At 45.4% G+C, this 22,335-nt stretch overlaps 1 protein-coding gene across 1 annotated transcript in view; it reads left to right on the top strand.

The window, feature by feature from the left end:
• The window catches only part of TCERG1L (transcription elongation regulator 1 like), a 28,755-nt gene extending 10,101 nt beyond the window's left edge, over positions 1 to 18,654 (top strand). Inside the window, exons 4-9 of the mRNA XM_026036236.1 lie at positions 847 to 1,001; positions 5,289 to 5,358; positions 7,124 to 7,259; positions 11,791 to 11,880; positions 14,931 to 15,049; positions 17,688 to 18,654. Of these exons, the coding sequence (XP_025892021.1) occupies positions 847 to 1,001; positions 5,289 to 5,358; positions 7,124 to 7,259; positions 11,791 to 11,880; positions 14,931 to 15,049; positions 17,688 to 17,844 (727 nt within the window). The 3' untranslated portion in view covers positions 17,845 to 18,654. The remainder of the gene's footprint in view (positions 1 to 846; positions 1,002 to 5,288; positions 5,359 to 7,123; positions 7,260 to 11,790; positions 11,881 to 14,930; positions 15,050 to 17,687) is intronic.
• The last annotated feature ends 3,681 nt before the right edge of the window (positions 18,655 to 22,335 follow it).

The following is a 22,335-nucleotide window of genomic DNA, read 5'->3' as shown; positions in this document are numbered from 1 at the left end:
TGGTGGACGTTCAGCCGTCCTGGTGGACGTTCAGCTGTCCTGTTGGATGTTCAGCCGTCCTGATGGACGTTCAGCCGTCCTGGTGGACGTTCAGCCATCCTGGTGGATGTTCAGCCATCCTGGTGGACTCTCAGCTGTCCTGGTGGATGTTCAGCCGTGGTGCGCGTGGTCCGGGTGCTGTTCCGGCTCGCGGGCGGTGCACGTAGCACCGGTACCGGTACCGGTGGCGTGCAGACCGTTCCTGAGCACGCTGTGAAGCTGCTTTGCGGTGCCCTGGCTTTTCTCTGCCTGCAGTCTTTTCCCCAGACCAGAGTTATTTCGAAGAGCTCTGTTCCCTGCTGTGCTAACGGCAGCTAAGCGCTGGAGAGCTCCTAGTGATCAGATTTGCTCCTTCCAGGTGTCTGGGTTTCAGACACGAGCGTATTCCCCTTCCGTGTGTGCACGTGTGTGTAAGTGAGACTGCACGTGGGGCAGACATCCAGATTTCTATGATTCCCCACTTTCACACTTAACACTTGTAAAATATGAAATGTATTTTCCTGTTTCTTCTTTCGCTATGAACATCCCTGTTTTCTTCCTATTTCTTTCCACTTACTGCAATAAAATACGGGATCTGCTGCTCTTACGGAGTGTTTTCTGCCATTTCTGTGGCATTTCATTGACATGAGAGGAGTTACTGTCCTCAAGATAACCTGACAGAGGTAGCAGGGCCTTGTACGCATTGCCAGTTTGACATGGATGTCACCTGTGCAATGTAAACCAGCGTATAACAACCTAGCCATGAGTTAATGTCTTGTTTTTAAGTGTATTTGATATTACCTAAGCGTGATTTATCAATTGAAATAGGTGCGTAGTCTGGACTGGAGATGACAGAGTCTTCTTCTTCAACCCTACAATGCAGCTGTCCGTGTGGGAGAAACCAATGGACCTAAAGGACCGTGGTGACATCAACAGGATCATTGAAGACCCACCTCATAAGCGCAAACTGGAAACCTCAGCAAGTAACTCATGCTGTGATTATTTGCATTTATTCAAACTTGAATGGTAAATGAAGGTTGATTGCTAAGTGCATTCAGTGAATATTTGATAACCAATTAGAATGGTTTTCATTATGTAAGTACTGTGTTAAAATTGATGCTTACTACTAAATATTTGTTTTACTGAAGCGCTAAACTTGGGAATTGAGGACTTTTGTTATTTCCAATGAAGAAATAGATGGCTTCTTATTTAGGATGTATAAAATACATCTTGGAAGCCACTGCCTTTATGTCTTATTACGCTTACATTTCCAAGATGTACATTAGGAAGGCATTAGCCTCATGTTCTTCATCCAAAGAACTATTGTGAAAAAGGGAGCTGCGCTGTATTCATGACTGCTCAGCCAAATTGTAGAGGGAGAACAAATTCCCAGTAGCAGATCTGCAAGGAGCGCCGAGAGGTTTGCTGGGGACGTGGCGGCTCGGTGGGGACGAGGCTCTGCCAAGTCCTTCCTTCCGAACGGGAGGTGCCGGTGTCCGCGCTCCGAGCGCTGCCGCCTGCTCCTCGGCAGGCAGGCCGCTTCCCGGCGGAGTTTTCCAGCCTCATTCCTCCTTCCCCTCCTTCCTCAGCTCCGGGGCTGCCCGACCAGGGCCACCACGCATCCCAGCCTCTGCCGGACGTTGGAAATGGTTGCCTGGCTGTGCCAGGGAATCCTTCCTTCCCGCACACACTGTGTGTTGCTGAGTGCTGGTTTCCCCTCCAGCTGCCCCTGTGCTCTAGTGGCAGGCCGAGGAATACGGCGGGGAAGGAAGCGTGCCCGTGGCCGTTGTTGCAGGCGTTTGCAGCCGCGCTGGGCGAGCTCCCCGCGCCCCACAGGCCGGCAGCATTCACCCTGTCCCGACAAGTTTAAGAGCAAAGGCTGCAGAGACTCTTCTATTTGGGTATTTCTTAGCAACCGATGCTATTATTATGCTTTTCAATATAAATTTATATTGCGAGAGGCTGGAAACAAAATCATATGGCTTTTTTTTTTTTTATGGCTTGAGCAAGTTTTGATAAATATCTGGTAATTCCAGAGTGTATCTGCTGAAGTTCATCCTTCAGGAGAAAAATAGAGCATAAGTTTTGTGTTGCAGGGTATATTGAAAGATGGATTAATTACTGGCTGGCGGGAGCATGATAACAAAGATAAGCTCGAGGGTCATTATTAATAGTCTGTCATTAAATAATGGGAAGACTCTAAAGCCATTGCTGATATGTGTCATTTCCAAATTTTAATTTTTGCTTTGTGTTTCAGCCCTTACATCATGTATATGTACTGTTAAGACTTGATTGATGCACCAGGGTCTTTATGACCATGGTTTCCGTTGTTGCTAATAGTCTTCATCTTCTTTAATATAATTGGAACTTGTGGTTGCTCAGTATTTGAGAAAAGCAGATTATAATTTGTGTATATTAGCTGGCGAGGTCAAAGGAATTATTTGTTACCCTTGCTCTTACATTGTAGTCTTGGGTAAATAAATAAAAGAAATGAGCTGTGTGTTGCAACAATGGTTGCCAAATTTATTTAGTTTGGCGGCTGCTGTAGAGTTTTAATTAGAATTTTTAATCGAGGGCACAAAAAACGTGAGTGAGCCTAATAATTCATGGAGTGTTACCGTTTATCTGTGCATCACTCCGCTGAAAGAGCAAGTGCATTTATAATCTAGGCATAAATGAAAAATTATTCATTTATCAACTCTTTTACCTCCACAAAGTGCTAGCTCTTCAGAGATTTGTGGAGGTGTCACCAGTCTTTCCTAAAGGGTTGGCACAGGGCTGGTTTTTGTGACTGTAAGGGAGATTTGCATAGTTTGATCATCCTTTTCAGCAAGTTAGAGCTTTCTGGAAGGATGGTGCAACCCATTGTGATCGCAGGTGTGTTTTTGCTGTCATTCCTCCTCTCTGTTTCTGTGGAATCATATCCTGTCCGTAATACCCTTGTCTCAAAGTTCCTTTGAAATTTTTCATATTGCAAGGGATAAAGGCATTTCCCTCGCCCGCTCTCAGCTGCTGTGGTACTCGGGCATGTGCCCCGTGGGGTTGTACAGCCCAGGCCATCAAGCCGTGCAGCTCATTAGACACCTGGACACCTGCTTAGGGCAGGGGAAAATAATCAGGGCGTGAGGACGCCCGAGACACCCAAAACTCACGGACCGGGAAGCCGTTCCCGCTAAGGGACAGTGGCAAGTGGGAGAATTGGATGTGAACCCCCCTGTAATATCAAGAAATTTGTCTCTGTTTGAAATTTTCTTTTTTTCTTTCTCTCCTTTTCCTTCTTTTTCTGAGAAAAAGTTCCCGTTACTCCCAGCTGAATAAAGAAAATTGCCATTTTAAATATGCAAAGCTACATACTGATTCATGTTTGATCCTGTTCCATGCTGAAAGTTCTGGTTTTGTCCACTCTGTTCCCACAGATACTTTGAATTTTTTAGATTTGAGAAAAAAGCATAAATAAAATAGGATATTAGCTAATGGTTAGTAACCATATAAATAAGATAGGTGCACTCCTAGTCTTAGGTGAGCTCTGTGTGTGCTGAGCTTCCTTCCAAAATTATGAACCAGATTTGTGGATTTTGCCAGTGGATTGACAATGCTTTAAGGCTCCTGCTAAAACGTGGTCCTTTCCTTTTGTTTGGGAAAGTGAACTGGAAATCGCTACCGGCCTGGAATTAGTTGAATGATTTAATTAATTAGAATTAAGCTTGGCAGACAGTGAGCCTGGGCTGGCACTCGGCTCCGTGATTTCATGGCAAGATTACTGTCAAGTAATATTCTTCCTCCAGCTTTAAATCACTTACCAGATTTTGTGCTCGGCTGCCTCGCCTCCCTTTGCCCATCAGTATATGATCTTCACGGGCCCCGTGCTGCAGGACGGGTCAGCGGTTTGCCAAGTGGGAGCAGGGACATCATTTGCCGTGTTTTACTAAGTTTTCCATGGCATGGAATCCTCCGCGATGGTGCTGGGGTGATGTTGTCCCTCCCGAGGCAGAATTCTCCCCGCGGTCGCTCGCAGCAGTGAAGCAAGAGGGGTTTCGCATCCCCCTGCCAGCGGGGTGCCCTGTGCCAGGAGCAGGGCGTCACACAGGTCGCCTATCAGCAGAGGGAGTAAATACGGAAATGAGAGGAGATTTGGTGGGAATAACGCTGTGCTTGCCCGCTCGTTATTGCACCTACAGTCCTCTAGATTCATCTGGGCTTGGCAGGAAGGATTGTTGTACTGAATAGAGACAAAGAGTGACATTTGCTGGAAGTGCACTAATATATACAAGTAATTTTCCAAAAATAGGGAAGCAAAATGAGATAGGAACAATATTCTGTCCCATTCAAAATAAACAGCCAGGCTGTTTAGCTTCAGTATTACAAAAATTGGACCCACACAAATAAGAACTTGATATTAGTTTATAAGCTTAAAAATAATTACCATTCCTTATTTGTATTTTTTTTTCAAGTAAATCCCTTGGAGGTGAAATCATAAACCAGCTGAAGTCTAGGGAGCTGGGTTGACTTCTGTGAAATCAGATTTTACCACGTCGAGTTATTCCAAGCTGCTCACCCACCCATCTTCATCTCTACAACCTAGGTTTAATTTTATATTTATTTTTGCCTTTTTTTAAAAAAAATCTTTTCATAGTTATTATATGGCAAGACCAGTCTTTATTACCAGTCCAAGCTTTAGTCTCCGATATTCCGAAGCCAATCAAACCAGGCTGTCTTTGACTTTGCCCAGCTGATGTCTGATCCTATTGGAAAGTCCGCAGCACAGTCACGCAGTGGCTGGACCTGAGCTCCAGCAGACTGTCTGCCTGGATGGTGCTCAAATCTCTAGTTTGCATACTCGAAAAAAGTATGAGCATTTTGAGATTCCAGAAATAAATCCCTGTTCTGTTTGCTTGACGTTTATTCTGAATAACCACACCACTTCAAAGTCCGATTTGGAAGAGTATCCAGGCAAAAGTAGGAGTGGTGGCTCTTGCTTGGCTCTTCTGGAGCCCTGGGAATGTGGAGGTTCTTCAGATCCCGTAGTCGTTCCGTACTCTTGCTCTGCGTGCACCTATGTAAGAAGGTCACATAGGAAAGAAGTTCTCATGCGAGTTCAGAATGGGAACGGTGGGTTTGGTTGCTTTCACTCAAATCTTGATTTCTGTGGATCTGATGAAATATATATTGTTTTTCCAGCACACAATTGAAAAGGAGGTGACAAACATCAGGAAGTGAAATGAATTTGGGGAATTTTTATAATCATATTAATTTTATTTGTTTTCTTTTAGCAGATAGAAGCATTAGTTCATGCCCAGGGGATGAAAATGATGATCTCAGCATCAAAACTAAGAGAAATAAGTAAGTTCTAAAGTTTACTTATCCATATGTAATGTTGGGGAGCTAAATTCATCTACAAATAAGTGCAAAGAGAAAAAAAATATTTTCTTTTGTATGGATAAATTATGAGAGCTGCTCTTAAGGTATCCATTTATTCATTGAGCTCCATGATTCTCTAAAATACGTATCACCATCATTCATTTTTTATCATTTTTATCATTCACTTATCATTCATTTTTATACCTCAGTGCATTTCACTGAGTATTTGAGAATTTATCCCAGCAATGCCCTGACAGTACTAAATGGAAAAGAAACAATTCTCCAGAGAAATTCAGGTGTTCCTGGGATTTCTTCACAGCATCGCAGCAGAGCTGGGGTGGATGGGGACCCCTGGAGAGGGGCTGGCTCAAGGGGCTCCAGGACCACGGCTGGTCGCTTTGAGTCTCTGCAAGGACAGAGGCTCCACAGCCTCCCTCACAATCCGCCCCCGTGCCCGGCCACCCTCTGAAGTTTTATGTTTAGATGGAATTTCCTGTATTTTTTTAAATGTATTTTTAAAAATTAAAATCTATATTTTGTTTTAAAAGCAGCAGTGCATATTGTGATGAGCAGAATGGCAGCATGGCTGTCCTAGCTGCTTCGAGATCTGGAGGCTTCCAAAATGGGGATAGCAGAAGCCTCAGAGCAGGCTCTGTGTGCGGGTCCTCTTGGCCACGAAGTCAGAGCTGCTCTTGTATTTTGGCTACAGATTATTGTATTATTTGACTAAACAATATATTGTTTTAATTGTAATTCTTGGTATGAGAAAAAAAGAAAGTCTGTCTGATTTGCAGCCTCGTTTTCAATTATCTGTACTAGAGAAGATCCTTTCTGATGATTAAATGATGGAATAGCATGCTATATTTCCCTGCTTTTCAGCTTGAAAAGGCTTTTTGTGCACATGGAAAATTGGATTGGGTGTTTAATGGATCATATAACAGAATAAAAATTGCTAATGCAATAAAAAGCCACTATCATTCTGTGAAGAATAACAATTTGATATCCTTCAAATCACTAATAATATAATTCGAGATAAATTTAAGAGTAATGTAATTATTCACAAATGGAAGCTAATATGTGAGGATTCATATTGCATACTGATATAATTAACTTTCTCAGAAGGAAATTTTGACTTTTGTATCATAGAACACAATGCAAGTAGAAAAGTGTTTCTATGTCAAATTCAAAGCAAAGTTTTATTTAATATTAGTGAAAATTGCATTGCTAAAAGTGTAATTGTTTCTTGTGGGATGCTAGATTCTAAGTGCTGTCCTGCTCTGCACATTGGCATCATTTGCACAGCCTTGGCTTTAATGTTTTGTTTAACTTAAGCAAAGCTTGAATCTATTCGTTGCTCAAAGTATTAAGAAGCCATGAGTGTGGGGGGACAAATGGGCATTTTGAATTCCAGATCTGAGTTTCCCGGCTTCTTTGAAGTCTGGAAGCTCTGGGGCACAAAACAGAACAAACAAAAGAAAAAAAAAAATAACCAGAGGAGGTTCTGCAGTGACTCCTTAAGATCTTCCCTCCTTGACAAACGGGATAGAAACCCATCGCATTGCCGTGGCCTGGGAAGTGCTGGCTTGACGCTGGCGCTTCCCTGCTGAGCCGGGCCCTCGGATCGCCGGGACAGCGGCACTTCCAGAGGCCGCGGGAAGCAGCTGCAGGGTGGGCCAGGGCATCGCCCGCATCCCGCTTCCCGCCGCGCATTCCGCTCCTGACCCGGCCCTGTCTTTCCCCGCTAAAGAACAGAAGATTCGCCGCTGGGCGAGCCGGGCAGGCGTGCCGCGGAGGAGAAGAGCAGGAAGGCTCCCGCCCGTGAGGAGCTGCTCCCGCGGGAAGAGCGCGTCACGCATTTCCGGGACATGCTTCTGGAGAGAGGGGTAAGCGCGGAGCGTGAGCCGCGAGCCGCGGCTCCACGTGCTGGCGGCGCCTCGCACAGCAGCTCCCGGCTGCGAGGCTGCACCGCGGGGCCGCGCGGCGGCTGGCCGCCTCTGCGCGGGGAGCTTTCGCCTTCCCTTGCTGGAATTTTCAGTCTGGTGAATATCGTCTTGTTACCGGTGTGTGGATAGAGGTTCATGATGTGGCTTACTCTGCAATTTAATGCAACTGAGAAAAAAAACAATTTTTTTTTGGAGTATTCTTACACTGGCAATGTTGTAATGGAAGGGAGGTTTATTTGAGAATATTGGCTTCTAAACAGCTTATGCACAAAAAATGTTATTTGGCACTGTCATATAATTACCTATTTTAAAAATATTTTCTTAACTTCATGTCCAAAAATGTTAGGTTTACATAATTATTTAGGTATCTTTTGATGCCATTCAGTAACATACGGCCATGCAGAACACTACACACTTTCAAAAGGTAACTTTAAATAAAGTCATGCCCACATATAACTGATAGTGGTCGTTCTTGGAGCTCAGAGCAGAGGCTTGGTGCCAGGAGAAGGAATTTGTCGTGCACGACCCCAGGGGTGCCAGGGGAGCCCCAGAAACGTTCATTACACACCGGACCAGGAAGGACACTCCTTGTGTGCCAGCGCCGAGGCAGCACGAGGCTGGGAAATGGTCCTTGCAAGCTCTTCGCTCCTGTGCATGTCCTGGTCATCCTCGCCCCGGGGAGAGCGCTCGGTGGTGCAGCTGGTGCAGGAGGTGGGTGGCAGGAGGGGGCCCCGCGCGGGGCTGCACCCCGGCTGGTCGCGGAGCCAGGGCCCCTCGGGGCTGTTCCCAGCGCGGGCGCCGCCGCGGCCCCCATCCGTCCTTCGCGCTGCGGGGATGGTGCCAGGTATTCAGGCATTTTATGTGATCTCATCAAGGTTATGAGCAGATAGATGAAGCATAAATTCAATTTATAAATACAACATGTCAATGCTATGAGCCTCATAACCAGCAGTGAATTACAGATCCCAGTAAGAGCATCCGGGGTCGGATTCTGTGGAGCACTGCACTTCACTTCTGTGTTCTCCAATAGCGGTTACAAACCTGTGTGGAAACAGCCTTGTAAAGATCGCCACCAATACAGGGAATTCTGCATGCACTTATTTATAGACATCAAACCAGCCCTGCAGAATTCCATCCCACCCTGTCCCTGCGCTTTCCAGAGAACCCATGATTTTGTGCTGAGACGTCATGAAATTAATACACAGAACGCATTTGGGTGCTAATCCTGCGCATGTAAATGAGTTTGTAATGGACTAGTGTGTGCAGATGTCTTGCCAACACTCTCAAAACATATTTTCCATATAAATTATGTAATTTCCATTACAAAAATCAAGGTGGCTGTTGTTAGGCAGTAAAACCGATAATGTTTACCATTAGTAATTAGTAGACTTAAAAGGTGTATAATGAGTGAGTTGGATTGCAGAAGCTTAACTGTATCAGGGCTAGAACCGTTCTATTAATACATTTTGTTATTTGTGCTCAAAAAAAAATCTCATATATGAGGACTGTTTGAAGGCTTCTGTTTGTATATTTGAAGTCATGGGAAGAAAAGTCAAAATTTAAAAGTATAAAGGATATAAAGTGTAAGTTTCAGCCTCGTTTGTGAAAATAAGAAATTCAGTGGATTTCCTCTTTGCTTTGCTATTGTTTAAAGGCACGGAGGTGAGAAGCTCCTTATGGCTTTGGCCCAGAACGTTTGCTTGACGCCGGGGCGGGCTGATGGCCCAGGTGGCCCTCATGCTGTGAAATGCAGCGAGGCCGGGAGAGCTGTTTTAGCCTCACTACTGAAATGAGGGTCTCCTGCTATTTTCTCATAATGCTGTTTTTCAAGAGGGCCTCTGAAAGCATCACCGAGTGTGTTAACTAGATAAAGTTCTTCCACTTTGTGCTGAACCTTCTGTTTGTGAACCATACATAAAAGAGGAACAAACGGAGGAATAGTCACTGTAACATGCAACTAAAATAAGATTTGGTTGTAGCCCCGAGGCAGCAGCGCTGCTCGAGTCGTTGCCAAGATTTCCTATGTAAAGCTGTAATTTCTGATGTGATCCTCCTTGAATATTCTTTCTGATTGCTGTCAATCGCTTTACATTCAAGGTACAGCGGCCTTTCAGGATATAGCTTTATGTGGCTAACAAAAGAAAATATTAATAATTTTGCCTTCCTTGTATTGGAAATATAAAGAAAAAGGCGGGAGGAGGGACTGCAGCCCCCACCTGCCGCTTTGCAACCAATTCTTTGCAAACAAGACCGTATCCTGCAGGATGAAAATTCCCCATTCAGGCTGTCTTCAGGGCTCCTGCACACCCAAGCCTGGTTCTGCTCCTGCTGTGGAGCCTTGACTTGGTGCCCTTGGTGGTGCCACGGCCACTGGAGGGGCTGGTGGCCCCTGGCACCTCTGCAAGCCCCACGGCAGTGTCACCACGCCGCGTAAGCTGAGCTGCAGGGACATCCACCCTGTAGCATATATGTGTTTTCTGTATGTTTTTCCTGCCAGGGAAGCTTGCAGTACACTTTATATTTATGTCTGTAAGGTGGATGGATAGATGAGCGACTTGCAAAGTTGGCTGCTGTGTTTTTTGGGCCACTGAAGTCCTTGTTTTCTCAGGATGGAGAGGCCGTCCCCAGCGCTCCCAGCACGTGTCCCAGGGCTGAATGTCACACTGTAGTAAAGGAGACCACGCTACAAGACTCACTTGGAGTCAGAATATCAGCATCTTAATTTACAGAGGTCTGAAATGAGTATGTCACACGGCATGTGATATTTGTAGCTACTAATCTATTAGAAATAGTAGTAGTAGTAGTAGTAGTAGTAGTAGTAATTTTTTCTCAAGTGCAAGTCTGCCATATGTGAAACGTAAATTGAAGAAACATTTGTAAAGATAAAAGATTATATGGCATATTGTCCTCCTTTTACCTAGCCTTGAGGAATCTGTCTTCAGCTTGTGTTGAATAGCTTGCTTCATGAAAAGATGCTTGAGAGAGGACAACTTTGTCCTGAGGATTTTGCTGCACACACTACCTGAGCAGTATACTTAGTCCAATTTAAAACTGAATACGGGATATCCCGTAACTCTATACTCCTTTATTTGCCCTGCAAATATAATCTGCACCGATACCTGGTCTGTACATAACTTTTTCAGCTAAACTATATGGCTTTTTTCATTCAAGCTGTAAAGATTTGTGTTTTGAGCTTCATCTATTTTCGTGCTTCCCTTTGGTAAATGATCGCCCGGGGAGCAGCACGGGCAGCTGGCTCCCTTTGCAGTCTGAAATTCTCCTGCAGCCTCAAAATGCCTTCGCCCCCCGGGCCGACACTTCTAGCAGGAAAGCCAGTGTGCTGGAGCCCGCTTTGCATCACCAGAGCCTTCCTGCCCCATTGTTAACTATTTTATACTTCACTAAAAAATAATAATTAATTATTTTTAGTGAATTTAAACTTCTTTGTAAGTAAATGAAATACATTACTGCAGAGTTTAATGTGATGAACTAATTAACAGTGGTGTTATATAAGGTATCCCAGGCAGGCTGGGAATTTAAGCCGTAAGCTTTCAGGGTGCCGTTTCGGAAAAGGTCCTGGGCAAAGGTGTAGAGGGAAGTAAGGGGCCTCCTCGAATTTGCTTGGCCTCACAATCTTAGTCACTAGTGATGCTTTTAACACTGGCAAATAGGTTGCAAATGAAAATAGCTGATTACGGTGCGACTGACCGGAGCAGAGCGCAGCGGGGCGCTGCAGGGGCAGTGCTGGCCCCGCGAGCAGAAGGGGCTCCCCGCCTCACCCCCAGCGTCCTCACACTTCACACACCCTGCAGAGCTGAACGGCTTATTTGCGAACACACAAGAGGCTCCTTATTAATGTGACATTGTCGTTCCCTATTATCAATAGGGAAGTGATGCCGTTAGCTTGTGTTAACACCCACATTCAGCCTCTCAGGAGCTGGAGTCAGCAGCAAAAGGGAGTGGAAGACTGAACATGGATGGGAGGTGACGTCTATGTAGTGTCACTGGAGGGAAGCATTCCATTCACATAAAGCATAGTTCTTTGGAGATGGGCACTATTATTTCTTTAGTTTGTGCATGCATAGAAAGCTTTATTTTGGTTGTAACATAGATTTGTTAAACAGAGACTGAAGCTGAGATAATTACTTAAATGGAGTTCAAAGCTGCTGTTATCATTACCAAAGGGTAATGATAAGGGTAACATGGATACTTCCTTTCCCACTGCAGATTCTTTCCATCAACATGGTCTGTCTCCTAGATACTGCTGCCTTGCTTTAGGTGGTCTCAATGAGTAATAGTGTGGGAGGAGCAGGGCATTGCCAGAAGCACGAACCCCCCCTGTCTGTTACCCAGGACATCCTTGAGAGGGTCCCTTAGCTCTCTGATCTGCACTTTGCTTCACCTGACAGCGTTTCCTTTTTTAGTTCCTTAATAGAATTGTTCAGAGCAACTTTATCGTTACCTTTTGCAGGTTTCAGCATTTTCTACATGGGAAAAAGAGTTGCACAAAATCGTATTTGATCCACGCTACCTTCTACTAAATTCTGAAGAACGTAAGCAGGTGAGTGTTATTTGTACTGGAGCTTCTGATTGCCCACAGTCTTCTCCTAAATTAACAGTAATAACAATGCAATTAGCTTGGTAGGATAAAGAGTAGAACAGAATTGAAGTGTCTTTCCTAAATTTGTCCACGATACTCAATTGAGGTTCCATTCATCAGAAAATGCTGCCTCCTCCTTTGAAAAACAAAGTGGAACAAGCAGTTTGCACACAGCCAAGAGCGAGAGTCTCCTGGGCTGGAGGAACAAGTCCCACCGAGTCTAGGAGTCTCAGCTGTAGAAAGGGTAATGACCATAAGGTAATGCTTCCACCGTGATTTATATTACATATTGTGGAGGGACTGCTTCATTTTTATTACTTAGAGTGTTTTCCAGGAGTTGCCAGTATTTATTGCTATACTTTGCAATAACTAAACTTGGTGGATATAAATGGACAGAGTGCTGGCTCTGCCTGTGTCTGTCTGAAGGGTGTTATTTGTTCTGTTTCTGGCAAGGCGCGAGGGGAGCAGTGGTTCTGTTGGGCATTAGTTACTGCTGGGGACCTGGAAGAACTGCAAGGTCGCAGATTAATCTCAAAATTTAGGAGAGATGCTGGGATGTTGCAGAGAAGGTGAACTCTTTTATTCTGCAGTTATTTCTGTCCCTCACTGGCCTCTTGTCATCCTGGAGAAGGAAGAATTTGGAAGATGGTTTTTAAATAAGCAAAGTGAAAAATGAACTGCTTATTTCTATGCCATTGCACTGCGGCTCTGTTGTCTTATTGATTCCCCAGGGAGCTTCCTGCAGGTATTTATTAAGGGATTGGGGACATACACTTTCATTTTTTACCTTTCTGGCTTTTTTCTAAGATAAGAAATAAAGTAAAATAGTAATGAAATACAGGAATGAAAATGTGAGACAAACTGGTAGAATGGAAAAGACTGATAAACAGTGTAAGAACAAGAATTTTGTGCTTTATTTCAGTGAATCAGGAATGACAAAATATACCTTGACCTTGACCAGTCAATCAGTATTTACTACTACTTTTGTTTTATCAACTGTAGAGATGATAGAATAAAATTATGTAATGAATGTACATAATGTAACATGTACTTTCACAAAACCTTGTTGACATGGACCTCATTTGTGGGGCATATTCAAGGCTTAAAGAAAACAAGCATTGGCAGTCCTGCGTACAGAAACACGTGCTCATGTTGACGTTGTTTCTAAGCGTGGCGATAATTCAGGCTCAGAACTGAGGTAGAAGAGAGTGATCATTAACTGCTGCTCTACAAAATAGGATTAAAAATATTAAATAGGGAACATATGCTATGTAATATATGTTAACAACTAAATTTTAAGTAATGGATTTAAGGACACTCACACTAAGCAGTTGCATTTAATTAGACCCCATTTTATTCCAAGAGTAGTTTAAAAAGAAAGTTGGGCTTGGCCACCTGATCACCAATTTAATGGATGTGTCTATTTAGATACAACTAAAATTAGTACAAAAATGTATTTAGCGTCCCTTAGGAAGCATTTACCTTGACTGATGCTCAGTGTGTGGCCCCAGTAGTGAATCTCTTTGAGTGATGTGAATGAATCAACATTTGAGGGATTTGGAGTGAACTCTTGAGGGAGGACGTGAATGGCTAACGGTACGTGGTTCTGAAAAGGCAGGGTAGGCCTTTCCCATGCCTTTGATCTGCAGGTGTCGCGGGGAGTTTTCTCTAGTCTCGAGCTTCTGTTGGGGCTGGTTTGGAGCGTGGAGGTGCCCGTGGGCATCCTCGTGCTGCCCGGGGAGTGGCTCGGGCTGGATGTGCGCACATCGGTTCCCCTGCCCTTCGCTATTTCCTGAAGGGTTGTTAGCTGGGAGAAGATCCTACAGTGTTTAAGTCAAGGAACAGTGAAGGGTAAAGGAGCAACTGTGCTGGATAATGAGCTATCTGTTAATTTTGATTTATGATGTTCATTAGGATAGATTCAGTGCTACCAGAAAGGCATGCAGTAACAGCATCGCCTCCATTATTTCTTCCATTTTTTCCAGAATGCTCTTACAGTCACCTTAAACACATTTCGTATAATAAATTTAGTTTCCCTAGGTCTCCACAGTACTTCTTTTATAGCGTTTCCTTGTTTGATGTTTGCCTTTCCAGTGCTGTTTCAGCCTTTCTCTGCATACCAAGCTCAGTATCAGTTTTATTCCAGTTATTTTGGCTTTCATGAGTTGTAGGCTTGCACTTGGGTATCCTCATGAGTGAAGAGAAAGTAACCGTGGTAGTAGCCGTACTTGATGTGCATCCTTTTGGTTGTTAAAAGGAGAGGCTGGTGCATATGGAAAGTGAAGAGCATTGTAAGGAACAGCTCCTTTGATTTAGCAGGTTCCTGTGCTTTGCTTTGCGGAGCACAGAGCTGACAGGGCCAGATGTGTGGTATTTAAAGATGTGATTAAAGCAGCCAGCAGGACTTCCAGACAGAGCTAGAAGTCCTTAACTCCTGCAGATGGAACCGAAAATCCCGATGCTGAGCACCCTAGTGCGTATTTAGCTGGCAAATCCCATAGGAAGCAGCAGGGTCCACCCTCCCAAACACATGAGCCCTGCTGTGGAGGTTTGTGCAGAGCCTCGTGTGGAAGCAACTGAACCGAAACACCTTTGGGCTTTCTTGGGGCAGCTTGCAGGATATTGGTGCTCGGCATTGTGGATGGACTCAGGAATTTGGGAAAGGGACTAGATCCGAACCAATCGGCCATACGGATGCAAGGTAGAAGCAGTAATTCTGTAAGCATTAAGGTGTGAGCAAGACCAAGTCGTCTACAATTGATTTATGTTATACTTGATCAGTAAATGAGGATATTATCTCTCCAAAGTAGAGCTTTTTCCAGATTTTACTTTATTAAAACAAATGATCAGGCCTCTGTGAAGCAGATTCAGCCACATTTGCTTCAGGAAATACTGAGTGTGGATAAGAATTGTAGTTCTTGAGATTAAAACCCGTCTGATCAGGTATAAATACCGTAAAATTATTATGAGTAAATAATAGTTCTTGTTTCTTGTTTCCCTTTTGTGAATAGATATTTGAACAGTTTGTCAAGGCCAGGATAAGAGAAGAGTACAAAGAGAAAAAAAATAAACTATTGCTAGCCAAAGAAGAATTTAAAAAGCTTCTTGAGGAATCCAAGCTAACGCCAAGGTATGGCATTGACCTGCGGAGATTTGTTAGAATGGATTTTCCCAAATTAGGCTATGATTGTCCATCCTGGGACTCTGTAACAGTGACCCTGTTCTCTGTGTCAGCTTACTGTATACATCTGTTCTTATAATGCTATCTTGACTGTTTCTTCCTAATATTTTATAATTATTTTGTTGTAATATGGGGAAAGGGAATATGCCTTCTCTCTGCCTCTTTTTCCAGTTTAGTGTGTGTGACATTTTGCATAACATATTTTATAATATTTTAATACACATGCATATATTATATAAAATTAGTACGTGAATGCTAATTTGCATTAATATTAGGCATATATGTAGCAGTAGTGAAAAACACTTTTTTGGGGGTTGGTTTTCATGGAAGAAAAACATAATTTAACAAAGGTATTATTAACGCGTCAGTAAATTTAAAATAACACCTGCAATGCAGTCATTTGTTTTTCTACATTGGTTTTCAAGTAATAGACCCCGAATTGTATCATAGGAAATGCAGTGGCTTCGGATAACACTTTCATTTGGAAATTATGTGAAAAATAAGGAGCTTATGTATTATCATTCTCATTGCATTGTTGGAACAAACAAATTACAGCTTCCTCTTACTAAAACATGCAGAGAATTGCGTAGCATTGCCTGCCTAGATGCAGCAATATCCCCAGCACATCAGACGGTCTGGAAATAATTGCATGTAGTTTGCACCGAGAATAATCGGGGTTTATGCAACAGCCAAGCAGTGGCCCCAGCAGTTTTGTTGTCAGTGTGCAAGGGCAAACCCCGCCGGCCTGCAGCAGCAGAGAGCATCTGCCACCCTGAGGCTTGTCCCGGGCGCGCTGCGGGAGACAGAAGTGCGGGAGCCTCCGTTGCCTTCGGAAATCGCTGCCTTGGCCTGAATTCTGCAGCCAGAATCCAGTTAGCCGTGGGCAGCCCTTCGCGCGGGTGCGCGTTGCGAGCGGGCGCGCTCATCGGAGCACGGCGGCCGCGGAGCCCGGCGACACCTCGGGCGCCCGGCCGGACCGAGCTGGGCGCCGGCGTGACGAGAGCGGCGTGGGTCACCCCAGCCCCGCCACCGTGGGCACGAGCGGCACCGGGGGCGTCTCCAGGGCTCCGGCTCCTGGCTGCAGGGACACAGGCAACGCAGGACAGAGATTAGTGGGTGTTGTTAAGATAGGCTCAGAATCCTAACGTGAAGGATGGTGGTGGTGATGACGTTTCTGCCTACATTAACTGAGCTCCACGACAGTTTTATAGAACCATCCAGCCATTGGTTAATCAAGAAAAACTCTGGATCTTTTCATAATTACTTTGATAAAGCTTAGTCCATTTTCTGCTGATAATAGTTCTTGCTAGTCATTCATTACTTATTATATACACATTATATTTAACTGCTAGCGATCATCCCCTTTCCCACTTGCATCGTCTCCTCTACTGCAAGGAGCAGCCGGTAGGATCATGGAAACGTGAAGGTTGGATGGATCAGGTCCAGGAGGTCGTCCGCTCCAGCCTGCCGCTGGAGCAGGGTCACAGCAGCCTTCTTGGGGCTGTCAGGCCTTCAAAACCCCAAGGAGATGTTCTAGCACGTCGGGGCAGCGTGCCCACCCGCCCTCATCCCATCGGAGCCTGCTCCTGCCCTCACCGAGGTCTCCGGCCTGGCCTCTGTCCTGCTGCCCCGGCCTCGCCGGGCTCCGCAGCGCCGGGAGCAGCGCCCCGTGTCCCGGCCAGCCCCGCTGCCGTGGACCATGCGGCGCCCGCCAGCACGGCAGCGTCCGCCGCCTTCCTCCGCTCCCTCCAACCTCTTCCCCTTTCCGTAGGAATGGGATTGGATCCACCACTAGAAAAACGTGCAGCTAAGTGAGAGAAGTCCAGGAGTCCAAAGGAGAGTGATTTGTTGCTGGTCTGTGACCGAGTTAGGGCAGCACGTGGCCGTGCCTGGCCGTTCTGCCACCAGGGCCGGGGCAGCGCAGCCCTCCGTGCGCGAGCCAGCCCGGAGAGCCCGCGGCATCCCGCAAAGCCGCAGGGAAGGATCCCGCAAAGCCGCAGGGAAGGATCCCGCAAAGCCGCAGGGAAGGCTCCGGGCTGCCTCGCAACACTCCCGGGGCCTCGCGTTGCTCATCGTGCCTCCAACTGCCGTGTTGGCACTTAGTTTGCTGCTTCTTTTGGGAAAGATCAAGCGACTTTAGTATTTCTTCAGGTATCATAAGCTACAGATAGTCAAATTGCGTTTGTTTTAATTAGTTGCTCAGCTGCGTTTTTCTACTCCATTAGAGGCTAATCATTGCAATACCAGGCATAAGCCACCGACGAGGATAGATGGAGACAGCGGAAACCTGCACTGGAGCAAATAGTGTCTTAATTAACCTAAATTGCCCAGTAAGTGATCACACAGATTTCTCACAATCAGAAATGAAAGTAGCTGTTGCAAGCACGTCAGGTGCATGGGAAGCACAAGGAATTTCAGCACGGGTCTTGCTTGCTTTGTCACGGGCATTACAGGAATGTGGGTGTAAATATTTCCCAGGACATGTTCTTGTTTTTAATATCTGTATCAGTTAAATGTGGCACCCAGGTCAAGGAGTCTGAAATGCACTGACAAAGTTGCAACTTTAAAATGTCTTTCTTTTCTGCAGAACAACATTTAAAGAGTTTGCAGAGAAATATGGAAGAGATCAGCGGTTTCGACTTGTCCAAAAGAAGAAGGACCAAGAGCATTTTTTCAATCAGTTCATGCTTATTCTTAAAAAGAGGGACAAAGAAAACAGGATAAGGCTACGGAAAATGAGATAAGAATTGCTGAAATTGGCAATAAATACACAAGCTAGCGCTGTGACTGCAGTGGAAATTAAACTAAAGAAAAGAGCGTTTGGGGTTAGAGTTGCCACGGCTCAAAGGAGAAGCGGATATCCCTGAGGAAAGCTCTCAGTGAACATCGGAGCTGGAGCTTGGGTTTGGGAAGCCACGTTGTTCTGCAGGAATCTGAAGGATATTTTGTTCTCAAAGAATTAATGTTTCATATTGAAGCTCTCTTTTTGTACAACATTCAGAGTTTGATGCATTTCTAATTGCCATGATATGTCAATCCCTTAATTGTTTTAATTATGCAAATTACTTGTAATATACACAAATTATAAATCCAGTGCAGATTTGTAATTAAGCAGAGACAGATGCCGTCCATAACAATCTCAAGATATTTCCATCATTTAGGGGAATTATCTGAAGCAATCTTATGGCAACTTTATGCGTTAACATGAATTGTTTAGGAGTGCTGTGGTATGCGGGGTTCATTCCTCAGTGTTCACATGTCCGTGTCCAGTTTTTGGAGTAATAGTAATAAGATAGTAACTGTTAATCATAGTGAAGAGTGTGGAAACTTTGGCATATGTTCCATAGCAAACCCATAAATTTCAGAAATAGCTTTCTAATTACTGTGAATGGTGCTTCCAGGCACACAGATAATAGCAACACGTCTCCGTAAGAGTTACTATAAAAAAAGTTATTTTGTAAAGCCATCATAGTGCGATCTGAATTATGTTCTTGTATGTGAAGAGTCTGCATGAGATTTTTTTCTTAGCATCTTTGTACAGATAAATATTTAACTTTTTTAATTAATAAATATTTTAAGCCAAATTTCAGGAGTTCTTTAAGTTTCTAAGCTCTGGGAAATACGGCGTAGAAGAACGTGATTCTCCGGTGTGTTCTCGAGAGGCAGTGGCACCGCGGAGAACCCAGACGTTCCTGCTGCCCTCGCTCGCAGGCAAGTTCCCATGAAGTGCCATTGGAGCCAGGAGCATTGGGAGAGCCACGCAGCCCCTGTGGCTGTGAAGATAATGGAACGCAGGTGGAGGACATCAGCAGAGCTCCTCTGAATTTCCACATGCTCCTCTTTGTGCTCCAGGGAAGGCACGCTGTCCTCGTTCTCCGGTCTGTGATCATCACCATTTTCTCAGCTACAACTCAGTAGAGTAGTAGGTCTCTGCTTGGCAGGAGCAATTTTGATGTTTTTCCAACTAATTGTGTCTTTTTCTGTAGATGTCAGCTGCTTATGTTTTTATCAAGTGTGTTTTCTAGTGATTTGGAAAAGTGAACTCAAAATAATTCAACCAAGAGCCCTTGATGTGAGAAGTGTTTTAGGATGTATGTAGAGGTCCAAAGCTTGCTCCCAACTTTGATACCTGTTCACATTTTGCCACTCTTCTTCAGTTTGCTTGGATTTTTTTTCCCTGTGTCCATTTTTCTAGTTTCTTCCATGCTGATTTCAGCCACACTTCTGCTAAGCCTCACGTGCTGGAGAAAGAGGTGACCTGCAGCAGGTACGCTCCTCTTTGTGCAACCATTCATTTCTGTAAGAGCAAGAGCAGCCCCTAGGTTTATAGAGGTGCAAGTGGGAGATGTGTTGCAGCATTAGAGCTGTCGGATGAAGCAGATTCTGTGGGGGTTTGCTCTCATCTCAGAAAGACGTGCGGTTTGGGTGGTTCGTGGCAGAGGCAGCCGAGCGCAGGCTGGCGGATGCAGTAGGTTGGCTCTGCTGCACAGAGGGTGGAGGCCGAGGCTGTCCCGAGGCAGAGGTCGGGCTCCTTCCGCACCTCCTGGCCAGGGGTTTCTATTACAGCGTTGGAAGGAGCCCGCCTGGAGTGTCCCGCTTGGATTGTCCGGCAGGGACAAGTGCAGGTCACCAGGAGGCAGGTGCAGTGGGACAGCAGGGACCTCTCACACGCTTGCCAAAAGGTGAACTTCATGGGACAATTGTAAAAATAAAAAATATATACATAAATATATATGTACATATATAAATATATGTATCAGAAACTGTGGAAATTGCACAGAGCAATATGTCTCTTCTAAGGAGGCTGTAACTCAAAACTAGGATGCAAAGCAGCACCAACCTTGGACTCCTTACGTATTCGTTTCATGTGCTGATAAAACACTAATAACGGCCTAATTTGAATAATGTGATTCTGGAAGTAATTTGTCTGTTTAAGTTCTTAGTAGAGTTGGATTCAGCTGAAACTGAGATAAGGAGAAAGGAATAAAAAGGGAAATTATGTGATGTTTTTGCTTTAGGGAAAACGACAAACAGAGGAGAATGCGTGGCTAATAAATTCTGGCAAAGACTAAATTCTGGGCGAGGTGCAGGTTCCCCGAGGCCGTTGCTGGCAGCTCGTGGGTTGTTCCCTTGCTGCTTTTGGGCCTCCGCAGCAGCCGCTCGGCACTTGGGGCAGCCCTTCGGTGGCTCTGTGCTAGTTAGCACAGTTGGTTTTACCCTGCCCAGGTTGCTGGTCCTTGTTTCACCTCTATTCTTCCCGTTTTGGTTCCGAAGGGAAGTCGCAGCAATGGAAGCAAAGGGCGACGTTGCTCCCCGGGGCCGCACTCACCGTTTCCCAGACTCGCAGCGAGACGCTCTGGGTTTAACTCCATTTATCCTTCCAGCCACCGATGGTGTATCTGTATACTGCATGTCCGCGGCGCCGGCCATAGCATCTCGAGCTGCTGCCACTGCGCCTGCTTTCCACAGGCAGCGCTTGGCGGGTTGGCATGGGAGCAGTGACCACGTGAGCGCTTCAGTGTGCCTTAATGTGGGTTTTTACAACATGCCTGCAGAGTAAAATGTATTGCCGTTGAGGGAGGCAGGTGGGTGGGTTTTCAACGGTCTGTGTTGGGAGCTGGTTCTGGGAGTCCAGCCTGCCGGCGCCGCAGCCTCCCGCGCGCCTGTGGAGCACGGAGCTGCCATCCGTGTTTCTAAGCACCCAAATAGCAGGAGTTCAAACACACAGGGAGCCCCTCGGCACCTTCCTGCTGGGCCAGCAGAGCCAGGTCACCTCCTGGGCCACCACCGCCTCGCGACGTCGGGAAATAGCGAGGAGCGCTGGGCAACTTGGGGAGATTTTGTCCTCACAACATTTAATTCATTATTTTTTGCTTTCTTTTTTTTTTTTTTAATTTTTTTAATAAGTGGCCTGGGGAGGAATTCTGGCCTTAATTAAAATATGCTATTTGTAGACTGCCATTTGCTTTCCTCATTTCCTGTTTCCTAGTGGGAATACGTGTTTGAGTTAAATGAATCTCCTGCCCAGCCCTAAGGAGCAGTGCGGGCTCCTGGCCACAAACAAGCTCCAAGGCCGGGTCATTCTGCAGCTAAATGTGGCCAAAAAAAAAAAAAAAGATACCTGCTTTCTGTGTCCCAAAACCACGGAGTCTGTGAGTATTTGATGGAATTGCAGCATCCAGGGATGCACCTTGCAGAGCCTTAAGCAGCTGCGGTTCTTTGAGCCCTGTCGGGTGCAGGTTGGGCGAGCGCTGAGCAGCGCCAGGGCTCAGCAGGGCAGCGCCGGTGCCGCCTGGCCCGGCCCGACCCCCTTTCCCGCAGGGTCCGGGCGGCACTTGCAGACTGCGGGTACTGCTGTGGTCAGTGCTGATCTGCACAAATACGGGCTGAGTAAAACTACTCAGTCTTTCAGATCGCTGCCGTCTCCTTGTAGCGCTAAGTTCTCTGCGGCTGCTGCAAACAAAAACAGGTGCTAGAGCGGTGGGCTTTTAAATCACTGCACCCAGATCTCTCTCGGCCGCCCTTGCTTTTGAAGGAAGCCCATTAGCTTGTTTTAAAATTGCAGTGTTTGCTTTAGGCAATTAAAAATGCCTTCTATTCTGCATATTTAATTTTCTCCAAGTTGCAAACCCAGTGTGGCATTAAGAGCCTGAGCACTCTGCTCAATAGCTCCGTGTCCTCCACTGCAGAGACCAAATTGGCAACTGCAACCTTTCCTGTAACTCTTGTCATAATTCCCCGCGTCTGAAGGGAACAAAAGATGCAGAATACCCAAAATAAAGTAGAAAAGATGGTCTGTTTACGTCTCAGTGCCACTCCTTCGTCCCAGCTCCAGCGCTATCAAGCATGAGGTTGGGTTATTTGCAGGGAGCAGAGCCAATCCCCAACCAGCTCCAGTGTCCAATAAACCCTCCTGATCCCAGTGAAAAACAGGGGAAAGCGCTGGGCGAGGGGAGGTGCCGCCGCGGAGCTGGCGGTTCAGGGCCCCCAGTAATTCAGATCCTGGTGACATTAATGACAGAAGCAGATGGTTTTGCACATGTTTTTATTTCTATTTCTATAAACAGACATTTATTTTGATTGCTATGCTAAATATATGTGCTTTATTAAATGATTTTGGCTGTTGCTATGAATAACAGTAATTACCATATCCATGTGCTGGGTTTATAGCTAGTCTGACACCCTCTTTACCGCAAATGAATAGATATTAGGTACATGATATATGAATAGGGTGA

Source organism: Nothoprocta perdicaria, unplaced genomic scaffold, assembly GCF_003342845.1.
Source record: "Nothoprocta perdicaria isolate Ctin4 unplaced genomic scaffold, notPer1 scaffold_172, whole genome shotgun sequence".
NCBI lineage: Eukaryota > Metazoa > Chordata > Aves > Tinamiformes > Tinamidae > Nothoprocta > Nothoprocta perdicaria.
The sequence above is the reverse complement of the archived record's forward strand: the minus strand, read 5'-3'. Positions and strand labels throughout refer to the sequence as shown.